Source organism: Dama dama, chromosome 4 (assembly GCF_033118175.1).
Source record: "Dama dama isolate Ldn47 chromosome 4, ASM3311817v1, whole genome shotgun sequence".
Taxonomy (NCBI): Eukaryota; Metazoa; Chordata; class Mammalia; order Artiodactyla; family Cervidae; genus Dama; species Dama dama.
In genome coordinates this window covers 20,537,212-20,552,075 of record NC_083684.1, presented here as the reverse complement: position 1 = coordinate 20,552,075, position 14,864 = coordinate 20,537,212, and the positions used below count along the sequence as shown (strand labels likewise).

The 14,864-nt window shown below is 60.8% G+C and overlaps 1 protein-coding gene across 2 annotated transcripts; it reads right to left on the bottom strand.

The window, feature by feature from the left end:
• Positions 1-1,861: 1,861 nt before the first annotated feature.
• Positions 1,862-13,783, bottom strand: CPNE7 (copine 7). Of its 2 annotated transcripts, none has more exons than XM_061134341.1 (15): positions 13,610-13,783; positions 11,501-11,683; positions 9,967-10,041; positions 9,690-9,764; positions 9,224-9,307; positions 8,691-8,780; positions 8,348-8,458; positions 8,013-8,099; positions 7,563-7,622; positions 6,849-6,982; positions 6,422-6,476; positions 5,964-6,015; positions 5,765-5,898; positions 2,735-2,971; positions 1,862-2,224 (listed from the first exon to the last, which is right to left on the bottom strand). In XM_061134341.1, the coding sequence occupies exons 1-15, from the start codon at positions 13,781-13,783 to the stop codon at positions 2,114-2,116; spliced, it is 1,662 nt and encodes a 553-aa protein (XP_060990324.1). In that variant the 3' UTR covers positions 1,862-2,113. The 2 variants fall into 2 exon arrangements, with proteins under 2 accessions (XP_060990324.1, XP_060990319.1); XM_061134336.1 differs by having other exon boundaries at positions 8,360-8,458.
• Between the last annotated feature and the right edge of the window lie 1,081 nt (positions 13,784-14,864).

Sequence of the window (14,864 nt, the reverse complement as noted above, 5' to 3'; positions counted from 1 at the left end):
GGAGCTAGGTCTCCGTGCCCCGGAACCATTGCTCTGTCCACCTCCTCTGTGCCAGCTTCCTTCCCAGGCAGGCCCTGCCCACATTGCAGCAGTGATCACCAGCTGCTCCTGGTGCCCATTCACCAGCTTAGCAGCAGAAAAGTCTCAGAACCCAGTCCCTTTGGCCAGTAAGGTGGAGTGCCCACCCAGAGCCAATCACCATGCCCAGAGAACAGCACGCTCACTGAGTGGCCAGGTCTGCATCATGTCCACCCTGGGACTCAGACAGTGGTCCAGGCCCATTAAATACATCGACTGGGAGATGGACCCCCAGAGAGCAGGGCTGCTGTTACCAAGGAGGTGAGAGCGGTTGGTGCCTATCTGAACCACCCTGAGCCATAATCAATTTATTATTTTATTGCCTCTGGGCAGAGTTGGCTACCTTCTTGGGCTGGGCGCTGGCTGAAACACTCCTCGCGTCCTTACAGCTGAGTTGGCTGATGCCTTCCTGACCCCAACCCCCCCAGCGGCTCCCCCTCACCTGCACGTGCCCAGCCAGGCCACCCACAGGCCAGGTCCCATGGCTGCCTCCCGTGGTCCTCCCGTCCACACATGCTCTGGCCCTAGGAGGGCATGCCCTGAAAGCGGCGCTGCCCCCGATTCCACTCCTATCCAAGGTGGAGAGGAGAGGCTGGGGCCTTGAACCTTGGCCCTTCCCGGCCCCACGTGCTCTGGAAGAGGCTACAGCCCATCGAGGCTGCAGCTCCCTGGGCCATCACTGCCCCCACTGTTGTGCATGGACTCCCCCATCCCCCAATTCTTCTTGGCTTCTGCCTCCCCAGGGATCTCAGCTGACCAGCTCCTGCTGGCTTTGCCCCTGATCAGTGCCCAGGAACTGTCCGAGGCTTTCTGCTCCTGAAAGGGCAGCCCAGTCACACGAGACTCAGTGGCTGGGTTCTGCTGACACTGACCCTCCCTCCTCAGGGCCACAGTGTCCCCCAGCCTGCAATCCTGCTGCCTCCCAGATGTGAATGGGGGGGGGGGGTGCTGCATCTCTGGTGTCCTCTCACCCCCGAAGAGACCAAAATCAGCCCTTCCAGAATTCAGCGGTAGCCAGGTTACCATGGCGATGCCCATTATCCCTGCTGAACAAGAGATGAATCAGGAGCTAAAAATAGGCCCCCAGAGTGGATGGATGGACGAATGGATAGAGGCAGGGGTGGGTGGGCCTGCATTCAGGGTCAGAACAGTCTGTTTTTCCCAGACAAGATAATTTAGGGGGAAATCTCAACTGGAAACCCATGCCCACAGAGCTGGGAGGTGCTGCAAGTGGTGTCCCCTCCCCTGACAGGAGCACACACCATGCAGCACCCAGTAGGTCCTCATAAAGCTCAGGGCTTGGAGCCCTCTCCACCTGAGCCCGGCTGGTATAGACTTCAGGCAGGGAACAGGGGAGGCTCTTGGCTTGGGGTGGCCATCGCACTGACTGGCCCTTTCCAGAGTGGAGCACTGCCCCCTGCACCCTTTAATTCCCAGGAGGGCCCTTGGTTCAGTCCAGGAAGGACCTGGGGAACCTGCCGAGGAGCTCCCTACTCTAGTGTGAGGCTTCAGGGCACAGAAACACAACGCCCCACCCCTCCAGTGGGGTACAGTCCTTTGCTGGTTGGGGGGTGGGCAATGAAGGCACAAAGCCGCTGCAAGGACAAGACACTTTATTCTGCCTAAGTCCCCTCCCCCACCCCCGCAGACCCCACAGACAGAGAGACAAGGGCAGATGCAGCTGGGACCAGGAGGAATCTGGCTGCAGGGACAGGTGTCTGGGGGACCAGGGTTTTCTCAGAGACAGGGCACTGCCTGCTCACTCTCCCCAGTGAAGATCAGAAGCAAAGGAGCTGTCCCCCAGCCCCCTCCCCACCCACCAGGCTGGGGTAGGGTTAGGTGTGCCCCTGGGACCTCTTCACCCTTCAGCCTGGGGGCTGGCCCACCAGGCAGCAGGGTCACAGGAGCTGAGGGTGGGCCTGGGCTGCAAGATGGGAGGCCCCTGGGGAGTCGGGTGGAGGATGCTGGAGGCAGACGGTGGACACAATCCTGGCCACCCCATGGGTCCTCAGAGAGCAGAGCCCAAGCTGGCTTCTCAGGCGTGGGCACCGAGGTCTCTCGGAGGCAGCTCCTTGTGGCTGTAGTATTCCACCAGCTGCCTGGGCACCTCAGCCAGCACACTCTTGGCCAATGCCGCGGGGGACGCCTGGGTGTGGGGACAATGTGCCTCCAGCCAGCTTCCCATCCCCTAGTCCCCCTTTCCCACCTACGCACATCCAGCCCCCTTCCCTAGAGCCCCTGGCTCCAGGCACCACAACCAGGAATTCACCAAATGAGCAGGTAGGTGAGCCTGTGTTAAGGTTGAGACTGCAGTGGCTGGACAGTCCACCCCTGCTGACACTGCGGGGGCACAGATGGCCCTCTGGGTGGGTGTGACCCTGCTCTGGGCACAGGGCAGAGTGGCTGAGGCCCCTCGGATGCCCAGGTCCTCCCATGAAGCTGCGAGTGTGTGTCCATGTGACGCACAGTTCCTACTGCATCACAGAGGCTTGAAAGCCAGAGAGGTGGTTGCCTGAGGGGCACCCTGCCCTCTGGGGCGTCCATGGACACTTCTCATAGTGCAAAGGCTTCTAGGGGCTGAAACTGCTCAGGATGGGGTGGGGGCTCAGTGCCTGTAGCCCCCACAATGCTGCCGAGGGACCCGCCGGGCACTCACGCTCTTGAGCTCCCGAAAGGGCACGAACTGCACGATGTCGCGGAGGGCGGGCTCGCCGCGTGGGGAGCGCAGGACACCATCGTCACCGTCTAGCACCTGCATGTCGGTGAAGTCGGCGTTGCCCACCCCAACAATGATGATGGACATGGGCAGGTGGGAGGCGCGCACAATGGCCTCACGTGTGTCCGCCATGTCGGTCACCACGCCGTCCGTCAGGATCAGCAGAATGTAGTATTGCTGGGGGCACAGGGGAGGAGGGGCCGCGGGAACCCTGCAGGGCCGCTGCATCTCCCCCAGTTGAACCCCAAGTCCACCAACCAGACCGCCTGGGGGTGACCACGGTTGCCAAGCTTTTCTAAAAATGTATTCGCAGAAGCGTACCACATGCACACAGGTGTACACACACACACACATGGAATCACAGTGAGCTGTGACCACATGCTCCCTCTAACCTGGAGGTGGATGTGGCCACACCTTACAGGTGGGGACATTGAGGCTAGGGGAGCCGGGGTTGACCCAGGTCTGAGGCCAGAGGAGAAGGGATCATCAGCCCTCGGTGGGGAGGGGCTCCCACACCCCAAAGAGACACTGAAATTTCAAACAACACACTCTGGCCCAGTCTGGCCCAGTGCCCAGTGTGTCTGCACATGACAGACTGGGGCTTGTTTCAAATAAAGGTCCATTTTCAGTGTGAAAAAAACAAAACCACTCAGCAATCATTACTAAAAATCTGGGCGAGAGAAAACACAGAAGAGCTGCAAAAATCACCCTGGAGCTCCAGCGCTGGAAGGCCGGCCAGACTATCCACTAGCCCGCCCAGCTCTAGCCAAGTGGGTACCCTCTCCCAGGGACCCCCTCTGGGCCCCCAGACCAGGGGGATGGCTAGTCTCCTGTCCAGGGCTGGTGGATTCCCACAGTGCCTGGCCCAGCCCTGAGCCCCACACACCCTCCTCCCACCCCCAGAGGAGGGGCAGCACCCACTGAGACCTCACAGCCCTGCATCTGCCAGCAGTGCAAACAGCACACCATCACCGCCTGCAATGGAAGCGTCACCTGAACCCGGGGACCACTGCAGTCGGGGCCCCGGGAGGCATCAGCCAGAAGGGACAGGGCTTCTCCATGGGACAGGAAGACGGGTGAGGGCAAAGTTCAAGAGGAGGCTCAGGGAAGGGGATTCCAGATGCCGTCCAGCCTCCACCCACATCCACCTCACGCAGCTAAGATGAAGGGTCTGAGCCCCAGCAAGGACAGAGGCAGACCTGAGGCCCCCAGAGTTTAACTCCTCCCAGAGGAATCAGATGGGACATGAAGGCCACCACAAAGGCATGGTCAGCAGACTCCAGCAGGGGACCCTACTGTATGCACACGCTGATCTCTTTAATGAGGGGGTGGCAAGAGGACCCCTGTAGGAGAAGGCAGGGGTCCCCAGCAGGATGGCCACACCCACTGTCAGGCCCAGCCCCCTTATCTTAACCCTGTGCCTCCTGGAAAATCCACCATGGTGTGGACGAGACGGCTGGACACTTAATACTCGGGAACTGACGCTGTCTTTAGGTGTGATAATGGGACCCTACTGTACCTCTTTCAGAGGTTTATACTGACATTTACAGATGAAATTTTGTGTCTAAAACTTGCTTCAAAACAATACAAGAACATGAAAGCTGACTGTAATCCTTAACTCCAGGCTGGATTCTACACCAGAAATAATATTGTGATAAAATTATTATTTTTTTGGCAATTAATGCAATTGGAGCATATTTTATAGACTAAAGTATTGGATCTAAATTAAGCCACCTGAAATTGATACTTGTGCAGTAGAAGAGAACGCCTGGATCTGAGGAAAGAAGGGGTGGGAGGCGACACTGCGACCCTACCTTTGGGGGCTGTGTGTCTGGGAGAGCCACCCCCACTTAGGGCGCGGGACCAGGGACCACCAGAGACTGGGTGATGGCAAGTCCCAAGGGTGGAGCAAGGCTGAGAGCAACAGCCCAGTCCCACCACAGGGAACTTCCCTGGTGGTGTAGTGGACTTTCACTGCAGGTTCAATCCCTGGTCAGGGAACTAAGATCCCACATGCTGAAGGACACAGCCAAAAAAAAAGGGGAAAAAACAGATCAGGAGACCAGAACACGGGAAGGACAGGTCCTGGGACAGTGAGGAACAAGGACACATGGGGACAGATGGAGGCTGGGTTGAGACAAGAGGAGGGGGTCGCCTTCGATGTGAGACTGCAAAACAGTACTGTACAGGATCTTGTGAGCAGATCAACACCAAGAACTTGGGGGGAGGGTGGGGTTCAGGAGGCCAGCAGCCTGCTTTCAAGTGATTCAGAGAGAAGACAGGACCAGTGTGTAGATGGGGGCAGGGGAGGAAGAGAAGTAGGAGGAGGCAACAGGGCAAGAAGTCGCTGACCAGTGAGTCCAGGGAAAGGATGGGCCAAAGGTGTTGCGTTATTCTTCCATGAAGTTGACTATTCTTTTTTTTTTTCCAGAATAAAAGGTTAAAAGAAGGCAACAGAGTCATCCTGCCTCAGGCAGGTCTACAGAACCCTAATGTAGGAGGCAGCCTTTAGCGTCTTACCACTTGTGCGAATTAAGAACAGAGGGATTTCCCCGGCAGTCCAGTGAACCAGGACTGGGCACTTTCACTTCCCCGGGCCTGGGTTCAATCCCTGGTCAGGGAACTATTTTCCCACAAGCTAACACAGCGCAGCCAAAAAAAAAAAAAAAAGAAAGACCATGCAAACAAAATAACAGTACATGTACAACAACTACAGACAGCAGATCAGCCTCCAGGGCGAGAATCTCCTGGGCAGAGAGCAGCGCTCAGCTCACTGCCTCTGGGGCCCTCGAGGCGTGTCCACGCCCGACCTCACTTGGTCCAGACTCGGGACTCCTGCTTCCGGCCCCTCTTCCCTCCCTCAGCCTCCCCCTACCCACCTCCCGGCCCCGCCTGACCTGACCCCTCCCTCCTCCCCAGCGGCCGCCGGCAGCCCTTCCTCACACACCCGCCCTGGCACTAGGCACCTACAGAGGCCTCACGCGTGCGCTCCTCGGCCGCGGCTGTGCGGGCCACCTTGGAGATGATGGGCGCCACGTTGGTGGGGCCGTAGAGCTGGACCCTGGGCAGGCAGTTCTGGTAGGCCTCCACCACACCCTGGATCCCTGTGGGGGGAGGGGTGTGAGCACAGCCCCAGCGCACCCCCACCCTGGGCCATTCACGCTCCTACCTTCGCACTCATCGTCCTCGGGGTTGAAATTGATGGCAAAGTCATGGGACACCTGGGCAGAAGGGACTGGTCAGCGGGTCCACCTCCTAGCACCCCACACCCCAACTACTGAGAGAGGTAGGTTTGGTGCCCCCGGGGCCACCATGTGAAACATCCTTTGTGGAAGGGGGTCACTGGGGACAGAGGGCAGAAGGCCAGCCTTGGATCCAGCAGGACCTGGAGCTTCTGAGATGTATTAGCCAATAATTCCCCAACCCCCAAACTTTCTGCTTAACCCAGTCAGACACCCTTTCTAAGCGGAAAATTCCAGGCGAATGTCCCCCTTCTCCTCACAGGGCCGCAGGGCTGACTGAGAACACCAGTGTTGGAAGGTCAAAGACAGGTCCCCACCCCCTGCCCCACCGCCTGTCACATCGCACTGCTTCCCCTGGGGCCCTGGGACCCGGCCTTTCTCCTACCTCGTACTTGGGAGGGATTCGGGCTCCAAAGCCCAAAGCAGAGAGCCTCTTGTCGCTGGAAGAGAGGCCGCCTCATCACCCAGGGCCCCCGACCTCACTGAGGGAACGGGGGCTTTGGGGAGACACCAACAGAGCCAGGGGACCAGGTGCCCCGAACCACATGGGGGAAACTAAGGCCCAGAGCTGTGGGCCCGACCCTGTGGGGAGGCCACCAGGCTCGCAGGCAGGCAGGGGCAGTGCTGACTGGATGCAGGGACCTTGGCCCCATCACTCCCTAGGCCTCGAGAGCCCTGCCCCTTCATGGCCTCAGTTTACTGCTCTGTGTCTGCGAGAAGGACTCGGACCCCCATGGGGGGCGGCCCCATCTCCCTCTCAGGCCCTGGGGCGCTGCCCTATGACCCCTGCAGAGCCCAGGAGGCCGGCGCACCTGTCATAGTCCTGGCAGATCTCTCCCACGGCCACCAGGGCCTGCAGGTACTCGTTGGGCTGGAAGGGGTTGATGTAGTGCAGGGAGCAGCTGTTCCTGGGGTCCCCGTTGGAGGCCGTGAAGTCAATGGCCACCTGCAGAGGCCACGGCATCATGAGCCTGAAGCCTTCCTTCCTGGCCTGGGTGGCAGCTGCACCCCATCTGACAGCTAAGGACACCGAGGCCTGGGGAAGCTGCTTGCCCAGGGATGTGAAAACCCCGGGGATGTAAGCCCAAGGGTCTGATGCTGTGCTGGCCAGATCACAGGAGAAGGGACAGGCCAACCCAAAGCTCCTGGGTCCCCAGGCGCAGCCAGCACCTCTGTGGCAACACCAGCCAGGGATCTCAAGGAGGCAGAGCAGTCACAGTGGACCCTCAGCACCTCCTCCTGCAGTCAAGGGTGGGGGGAGGGGCTGGGCAGGGCCTGGGAGGAGCAAGCTCTGAGACGGGGTCCCCTGTGTCCTCCTGCCCAGTTACTACCCTCAGGCCTTTCTGGCTGTCACTTGAAGAAGCTCGGAGGGGTCACAAGGAAGGGGCCTGCAGGCCCTGCAGAGGGGCCTTTTCTGCACACATCCACCCCGGGTGTCAAAGGGGCTCTGAGTGGGGCCAGGCGCCGACCCCCCCACCCATCCTCTGGGATGCAGCCCACAGGCGGTGTGGAGAGTGCAGACTCACCGTGAAGTGGATCTGGCAGCCGCCCATGACGTAGTCCAGGAACGAGTACACCCTGTAGAGCTTTCAGGGTCCCCACCCCAGGGAGACTGAGGCTGGGGCTTCAGGGCAGGGCCTCTGGGGCTGCTGGGACCTGCTCTCCCCCAGGGCAGCTGGGGCAGGCAGGAGCCTAGCAGCCTCAGTCCCTGCCTCTCAGGCCCTCAGGCTGTCTGCATGCCCATCTCCCCCCACCATCTATTCTCTTGTCTCCCCCTCCCCTCCATTTCCTAACCCACCTCCATGCACTGGGGGCACAAGAGCCCTTGAGCCCATCTGACAATGGGGGAGATTCCAGGGAGTGGCCTGCCACTGCCGAGCTTGCTCTTCCGCAGAGCTCAGGTGGAAGCAGGACTGCCCCCCAACCTCATACAGTGGGTGGGTGGGGGAGGGTCTGCAGCCTGGGCTGAGGCTCACCTTTAGGTCTGCCAGGATGACCACCCCAGAATTCTTGTAATTGCGCTTCTTCTGCTTATACTTGGAGTTCACACAGTCCCACTGGGCCTGGGGGACAGGGACAGGCAGAGACCCCCACCCCAGAGTGCCAGCGCCCAACACCCCACCCTAAGGGGCCGGGGAGGCCTTGAAGCCCTGCCCATTGGCGTCAGTCTGTCCAACACAGGCCGGTGATCCCTACTCTGACCACCTAGCGGGCATGGCTGTCATGCTCTGTCATTAGCCTCTCTAAAGCCATCACAAGCATTTTTGGGGAACTCAGCCCAGGGCCAGCGCCCCAGAGCATTCTGGGGGACAGGCCGGCTCACCTGGTCCTCCCCGAAGGCTTTCTGCATCTCCTCGAAGGTGGTGGAGAATTCTCCGATGAAGTCGTGCTTTCCGCGGGAGTCGTAATCCCAAACGAGGCCCTGGGGAGCCCGGGACTCAGCCGGTCTGCCCTTCTGGGGTCCCAGGCCTGGGCGTCTTCATGGCCCTGCAGGCAGGCTGCCCCCTCCCCACCACGCCTCTCCAGTACCCCCGCCCATCCCGCACCTCTCAACTCCAAGAGGGCGTGGTCTGGCGGGGCTGGCCCCGCTCCAGCCGCCCGCCCCGCCCCTTCCCAGCCACACTCCCATCCTCCCGGCGCAAAGCCCCACCCACCTTGAGAGGCCGCGACTCCTCACAGCTGCACAGGCTGTTCAGAGACACCTTGAAAGGCTGCCAGGTAGGGCTCAGGTCGTTCTTCACCACCTGTGGGCCGGGAGGGGCGGGCGGCTCAGGGGGCCCGGCCTCAGGCTCCAGGCAGGACCCTGCAAGCCCAGAGCTGCATCTTCGAACCTCGTTCCATCCAGAACCCCCTTTGTAGCTTCCTCCACATTCCGGGACCACCTGGACTCCTTTCCTTGCATAGCCGTTTTTTTTTTTACTCAAATTAATTTATCTCAAAAGGAAACGCTTTCCCACTGCTGTCACTGGGATCTTGTTTCATGGGCAGGTAGTCACAACAAATGCAGATCCTTGACCCTAGGACACAAGGTCCACCCGCGCCTGGCTGCTCCCTGTTCAAAGGGGGATGGCGATGTTGGGGATCAAGACCCCTCCAGCCGCAGCGGGCAGGGAGGTGCCGGGAGGGTTAGGGGCAGCCTCCTCTGTGCTTTCACGCTACCCCCGGGTGCTGGGCGGGGACCCCGCACCTCTGTCCTGTACACCAGTTGCTCACTCTGATCATCATTGATCCGGTATAACTCCAGGAAGGGGTCTGACTTGCTGAAGAGGTCCTGCCAGAGGAGCAAAGGATGAGCTTGGCAAGCCGGGTTGGGGGCCAGGCTCTGCCACTCTCCGGGTGTGAGGGCCCAGCCCTCCTTGAGAGCATCTCCACCCCCCCCCCACCCACTCGAGCTTCCCTAGCTCCCCAGCACCCTGGCTCCCCAGCACTTCCAGCCCAGAGCCTGGCTCCCACCAATTCCTCTACTGTCTGCCCTGGGACCCCCCGAGCCCCTGAGAGTTGTCACAGGAAGCCGTGAGGGCAGTCACACAACAGGACCCTGACAGCAGCACAGCCGCCCTGGCTCCGAGTGCGTTCCACTCCGCGGCCACCTGTCTCCTCGTGGACACCCCCTGACAGGAGGGGGAGCTGGGCTCCAGGGGAGCACCCCACACCTTGTCGTCCAGTTTCCTGGCCCTGAAGGAGAGCTCCACGTAGCCGTTGTTCCCGGAAATGTCCTCGGCTATCACCTGGGTGGAGGGGGCAAGAAGGTCCTGACCCCTCGAGCGTCTTCAGCTGGCCCACTCCAACCCTTCTCCGCCCTGCCGCCCAGTCTCCCAGTCTATGGGAGGTGCCTAGACACCGGGCAGCCTGGGCCTCGTCCCCCCCACAGCCTCAGTGACGAAGGGGCGGGGCCTGAAGGGGAGGGGCCGGTGGAAGGCGGGGCCTCACCGTGATGGTGGACTTGCCCGCGTTCCTGCCGAACTTCAGCAGCAGTGCCCGGGTCACCTTCTTCTGGGCCACTATCTGGAAGTCAGAGGGTCAGGAAGGGTCCGCACCTGCTCCGAGGACTCTAACCCCACCCGAGGTCTCCCAGTCTCCTTCCCAATGCCCCCAATCACCCTTGGTGGCCTGGCTCCCCAAACCTACCACCCAGGTGAGGAAGTGGAGATTCAGGCAGAGGTCGAGGACTTACTCAAGGGCCACCACTGGGATTTGAAGCCAGGGTCCAAACCTTTGGCCGGCCCTGCAGACCTGGTGGCACTGGGTGGCCTTCCCATAATCCAGAGTTTACGTCTATATCCAGACATACATGTCCATACATGTGTCCATGAATCTGCACCCATAGGTGCACACATGCTTGCACATGGATGTCCGTGCTTGTGTGTCCCTGCATGTGAGGGAAGTGGGAGGCCAGCACTGGGTGGACCCTGCTGAAATCTCAGTCCTCTTATCTGATAGAGGCTCAAGGCAGCAATGGAGATTAGTCACATGGCCTTCATGTTGGGGAAAAGAAGTCGGACACAAATGGGAACATACTGTGTGATTCACGGACACAATGTTCTAGAACAGACAAAACTATAGGGGGAGGGGGTTGAGAGAAGCAGGGGGACATGCTGGATGACAAAGATGTGCTATGTGATCTGGGCGGTGGTCAGGTGTGTACAACTGTCTAAGCCCATCAATCCCAACCCTAGAGGTCTACACATATTACTGTATGTAAATTATACCTTATTAAAAAGCCCTCAGAGTATTCATGAGAATCGAATGTGTGACACATGGAGTGTTCTGCCCAGAGCCTGTGCTGAGCAGTTTGGCTGGAGGCAAGACCTTTTGTTTCACTGACAATCATAGAGCTAATGGGAATGACTTCACTGGAGGATGCAGGGTCCCTTAGACCAGTCACTGCCATGGAGACAGGCAAGGGAAGGGCTCCCTTATGTCGTGGAAGTGAAGAAGCAAGCTGCAGAGCAGTGTATGGCATTTGTGCTTTTAAAAGTGTATATATAGGGACTTCCCTTATAGTCCAGTGGCTGAGACTCCATGCTCCCAGTACAGGGGGCCTGGGTTCAATCCCTGGTCAGGGAACAAAGATCCCACATGCCTCAACTAAACCCCAGCACAGCCAAATAAATAAATATTTTTTAAAAAGTGTATATATAGAGAAAAAACTATATGTCCCTTTGCTCTGATAAGACTACCTCTCTCCAGAAGGATGTAATGAACCTGGGGGCAGGGCAGGAAGGAGACACCCAGAGTGTGCCTGTTATACTTTCTGAATTTAGATCCATATGACTATATTACCCAGTTCCAAATTACATTTTTTAAATTAACTAAAAGACATTTTTTTAGAAGGAGCTAGGAGCCAGGCAGAACACCTGGTACACAGTTGGTGCATAATCTTGCTGTCCCCAGACCACCACTGCACCTGCTGAGGTGCCCATGCTGCCCTTCTCCTTTGAGAGCATGGGGACGGGGCACCCACCTGCCCCAAAGTGCATTCCATGCCCCCCAGGAAGTCATCCTCTTGGCAGCTCAGGCTACTGGGCCCATGGGTGTCGTAGACCTCAAAGCGCAGCTTCTGCACCTCCTCGAAGTAGTAGTCAAGTGTGAAGACCTTGGAGAAGACCGGGTGCAGGCTGCTCCGGACCACCTCGGTTCTGCCCACCTGCAAGCGGCCCGGGGTGAGCAGAGCCCTGGAGGAGGGGGACAAGATTCTACCGGGGGGCGCTGCCTGGAGACCCTGTACCTCTGCTGTAGCCTATGGAGTCCCCTGTCCCACCCACATGCCCTTGGGTGGTCCTGGAGGATTTGCATCCAGGTTGTGCTGTGGCAAGACCCATCTGCTGCTTCGAGGCTTCCGGTTGTCCCCTGGGGGGTCATTCCCCAGAACCCTGGGCACCTCCCTCCCTGAGATAAAGGCGCAGTTCTCTAGCCGCCACAGGCCACAGCTTCTCGTCTCGTGCCCCCACAGCCTCCTCCATCCCCACACCACAGATGGGGAAGCAGGCTCAGAGAAGGGGAGGGGTGTCCAAGGGCACCCCAAGTCAGGGACAGAGCTGGATTGGAACCTGGCTGGGCAAACCTTAAAGCAGAGATATTTTTCCAGCACCCAGGTGGGCAGGCAGGGAGACTCCAGAGTGGGGGGGGAGGGGGGGTGGCAGGGATTGCAGAGATAACCCCTTGGTTCAGCTCTCTCCTCCAACTTGGGCCCCAACCCATCAAAGTGCAATCTGGGCTGGGGAGGTAGGTTTCTGTGCCCTGCTCCACAATCGCACAAACTCCCACACCCAAGATGAGGGTGTTTATGTGCTTTCTCAAGAGACATATGCCCCCACGGAGCACTGAGGCCAATCAATGAAGGCTAATGGGGGCTTGGGCCCCTCCAGCAGATCCTTTGCCCCCGAAGTCGATGTCTGGAGGGTTTCTCAGGTCAGGAGGCTGGTGGTCCAGAGATGACAAAAAACAGCACAAGGTCATAGCCAGGGAGCAGTGCGGTCCAGGGAGCTGGCGCAGCGCATCTCTAAGACTATGCGACCCTCAGCGGCTGTACCTCAGACGTGCCCCTAACATCCTCCCTACCTCCGCCCGAGCTGTATGCGGCCACCGAGGCCAGGGACGCGCGTGCGCGGAGAGACCCGTCGCAGGGGGAGCGCTGGAGGCTGGGGAGAACTCGGGTTCGAGTTCCGGCCCCCCAGCTCTCCGGGGGCTCAATGCCCGACTTCACCTATTCACCCCCGACTTCTTGCCCTTTCGAGGTGAGGCCACGCGTCTCACGTGAGATGGTGGCGGAAAAAGCGCTTCGTGGGGCGCAGAGCGGTCTGAGCAGTCCCGCGGCCCGCCCTCCGGGAGCGTAGGTCTGGGGTGAAGAGCCCGCCCCCGCGCAGGCGCCCCGGCCGCTCCCGGCACCGGAGGGAAGCCCGCGTTGCCGAGAGACGGGACGCGCCCAGAGCCAGGTCCGCGAGGCTTGCGAACCGTCCGCTGCTGCCCAGACCCCGGCCGCACGCGCCGCGCTCGCCAGGCCACCCCGCGGCCGCTCGGTACCGGCTCGACTCTTCCCGAACTCGAGAGCCAGGCGCCAGCCTGGGAGCCCTCCGGGCGGGGCGTCCCGGCCTCGGAGATGGAGTCCTGGCTCCCGGAGCGCCCGGCTAGCCTCCTGTGGGACCCTCGGTGCGCTGTCTCCGCCCTGCGAATGCGTACCCGGCGGAGGACTGGTGCTCCCGGCTGCCCCGCGTGTCCGAGGTGGACCCGTGACCTCGGTCCAAGCCCTGTGTCCCCCAGTCCCCTCTGCGCCCCCCAGGAGAGCCCCTGCGGCACCCTCAAGCCTGGGCGTTTCACTTTGGCCCCGGAGCCCCTACCCGGACCCGGGGTCGCACCCTCCACTCCAGGGCTGCCTCCCTCTACCTGGAGCCCCTCTCGGGGTTCCGCCTCCAACCCAGCCCCTACACTTCAACCCCACAGCTCCAGGGCACCCATCTCTAGACCAGGTAACCCCACCGTGACCCAGCTCTGCACCCCACTAGGCTCGCACATCCATCTCGGCTTCCGCGTCCGCAGCTCCAGGCCCCCACCCCCCGCCTGCCCGCGCCCCTACCTGCACCCACTGGCCTTGCGATTGCAGCAGCAGCACCACGCTCGGGTCGGACTTGGTGAGCGGGTCGCGGTCCAGCAGGTGCCGGCAGCTCAGCCGCAGCTCCACCTTCGAGGCGCAGGGCGCCGGCACCACCCCGGGGGCCGCCGCCGCCCGGCGCTCCGAGCCCGCGCTCATGCTCCCGGCTCCCGCGCTCCGGGACTTGGTTGGGCCCACCGAGGGGCGGCTGTCCGCCAGTCGGCGCCGCGGCAGCGCGGGGAAATGATGGCCTGGCCAGGCGTGGCCGCGCTTCTCTCCCCGCACGCCAGCCCGGCGCGGGCACACGTGGCTCCCGCAGCAGCCACGGCACGGGAACTGCAGGAGGGGGTGTCAGAGAGGGTGGGACAGAGGAGGGGGCAGTGGAGGGGCGGGGCCTAGGCGGGGCCGGGCAGAGAGGGGGCACCGGAGCCCGGGGGGAGGAGTGGGCGCTGAGCGGTGGCCTTAGCCCGCCCTTCGTCCCCATCCCCCTCGGTCCCCATCCCCCTTCGAGGATGCCGGGGTTTCGACGGGTTCTGATCCCCAGGGCGAGAGGTTTGAGGTCCAAAACGGGTGGGCCCTCCCAGGATAACCAGAACCCCACGGGGCCCCCTGCTTGGAGACCTGCTCAGGTCAGGAGGCTCTCTGCTGGCCTGAGCATGAGCCCCAGGTCCCTGCAGACTGCCCCCCTGGGAAGCTAGGGCCCAGTAGAGGCCCAGTTTAGCACCAAATCCACACCTCCCCCCATCCCTCAGACCCCAATCCCAGGCCTTGCTGCATTTAATGAGGCATCACTTCAGTCAGCAAGCATGTGCTGGGCGCCCCCTGTGCGCCCGGCGCCTTGAGGCTGGGACTTGATGCAGGAACAACAGGTCTGCCTTCCCAGAGCCTGTTGTCCAGGAGCCAGTACAACCCCTGCTGTCCTGGGGGTGTCTACACTGAGGGTCAGGGTCTGGGGTCCTTCCACATCTGCCTGCTGCATTCGAGTCAGAACAGGCCTGGGCTCCTTGGGAGGGGCCCCTGTCGTCCTGAGCTTCACCCCACCTTGGACCACCCTGTGCTTTCAGCGAAGCTGTGCAGAAGAGGAGGTGTTTGGTGGAGGCAGAAGCCACCTCCCAGTCCATTTTCTTTGCCAGTTTCTGCCTAAAAATAGGGCACAGACCTAGCCAAAAGCCATGGTGGGAGACAGGAAGAGGGTTTAAGGTGAAAGGGGACCCAAGGGCCAGGGGAACAGAAACCAGGT

Excerpts from the sequence above, each read along its gene's own strand:
- CPNE7 (XM_061134341.1), bottom strand. The coding sequence starts at position 13,783 with ATGAGCGCGGGCTCGGAGCGCCGGGCGGCGGCGGCCCCCGGGGTGGTG. Across the intron at positions 11,684-13,609 it reads CGCAAGGCCAGTGGGTGCAG|GTGGGCAGAACCGAGGTGGT; the intron begins GTAGGGGCGCGG and ends GGCCGCTTGCAG. Across the intron at positions 7,623-8,012 it reads TCATCCTGGCAGACCTAAAG|CTCTACAGGGTGTACTCGTT; the intron begins GTGAGCCTCAGC and ends GGACCCTGAAAG.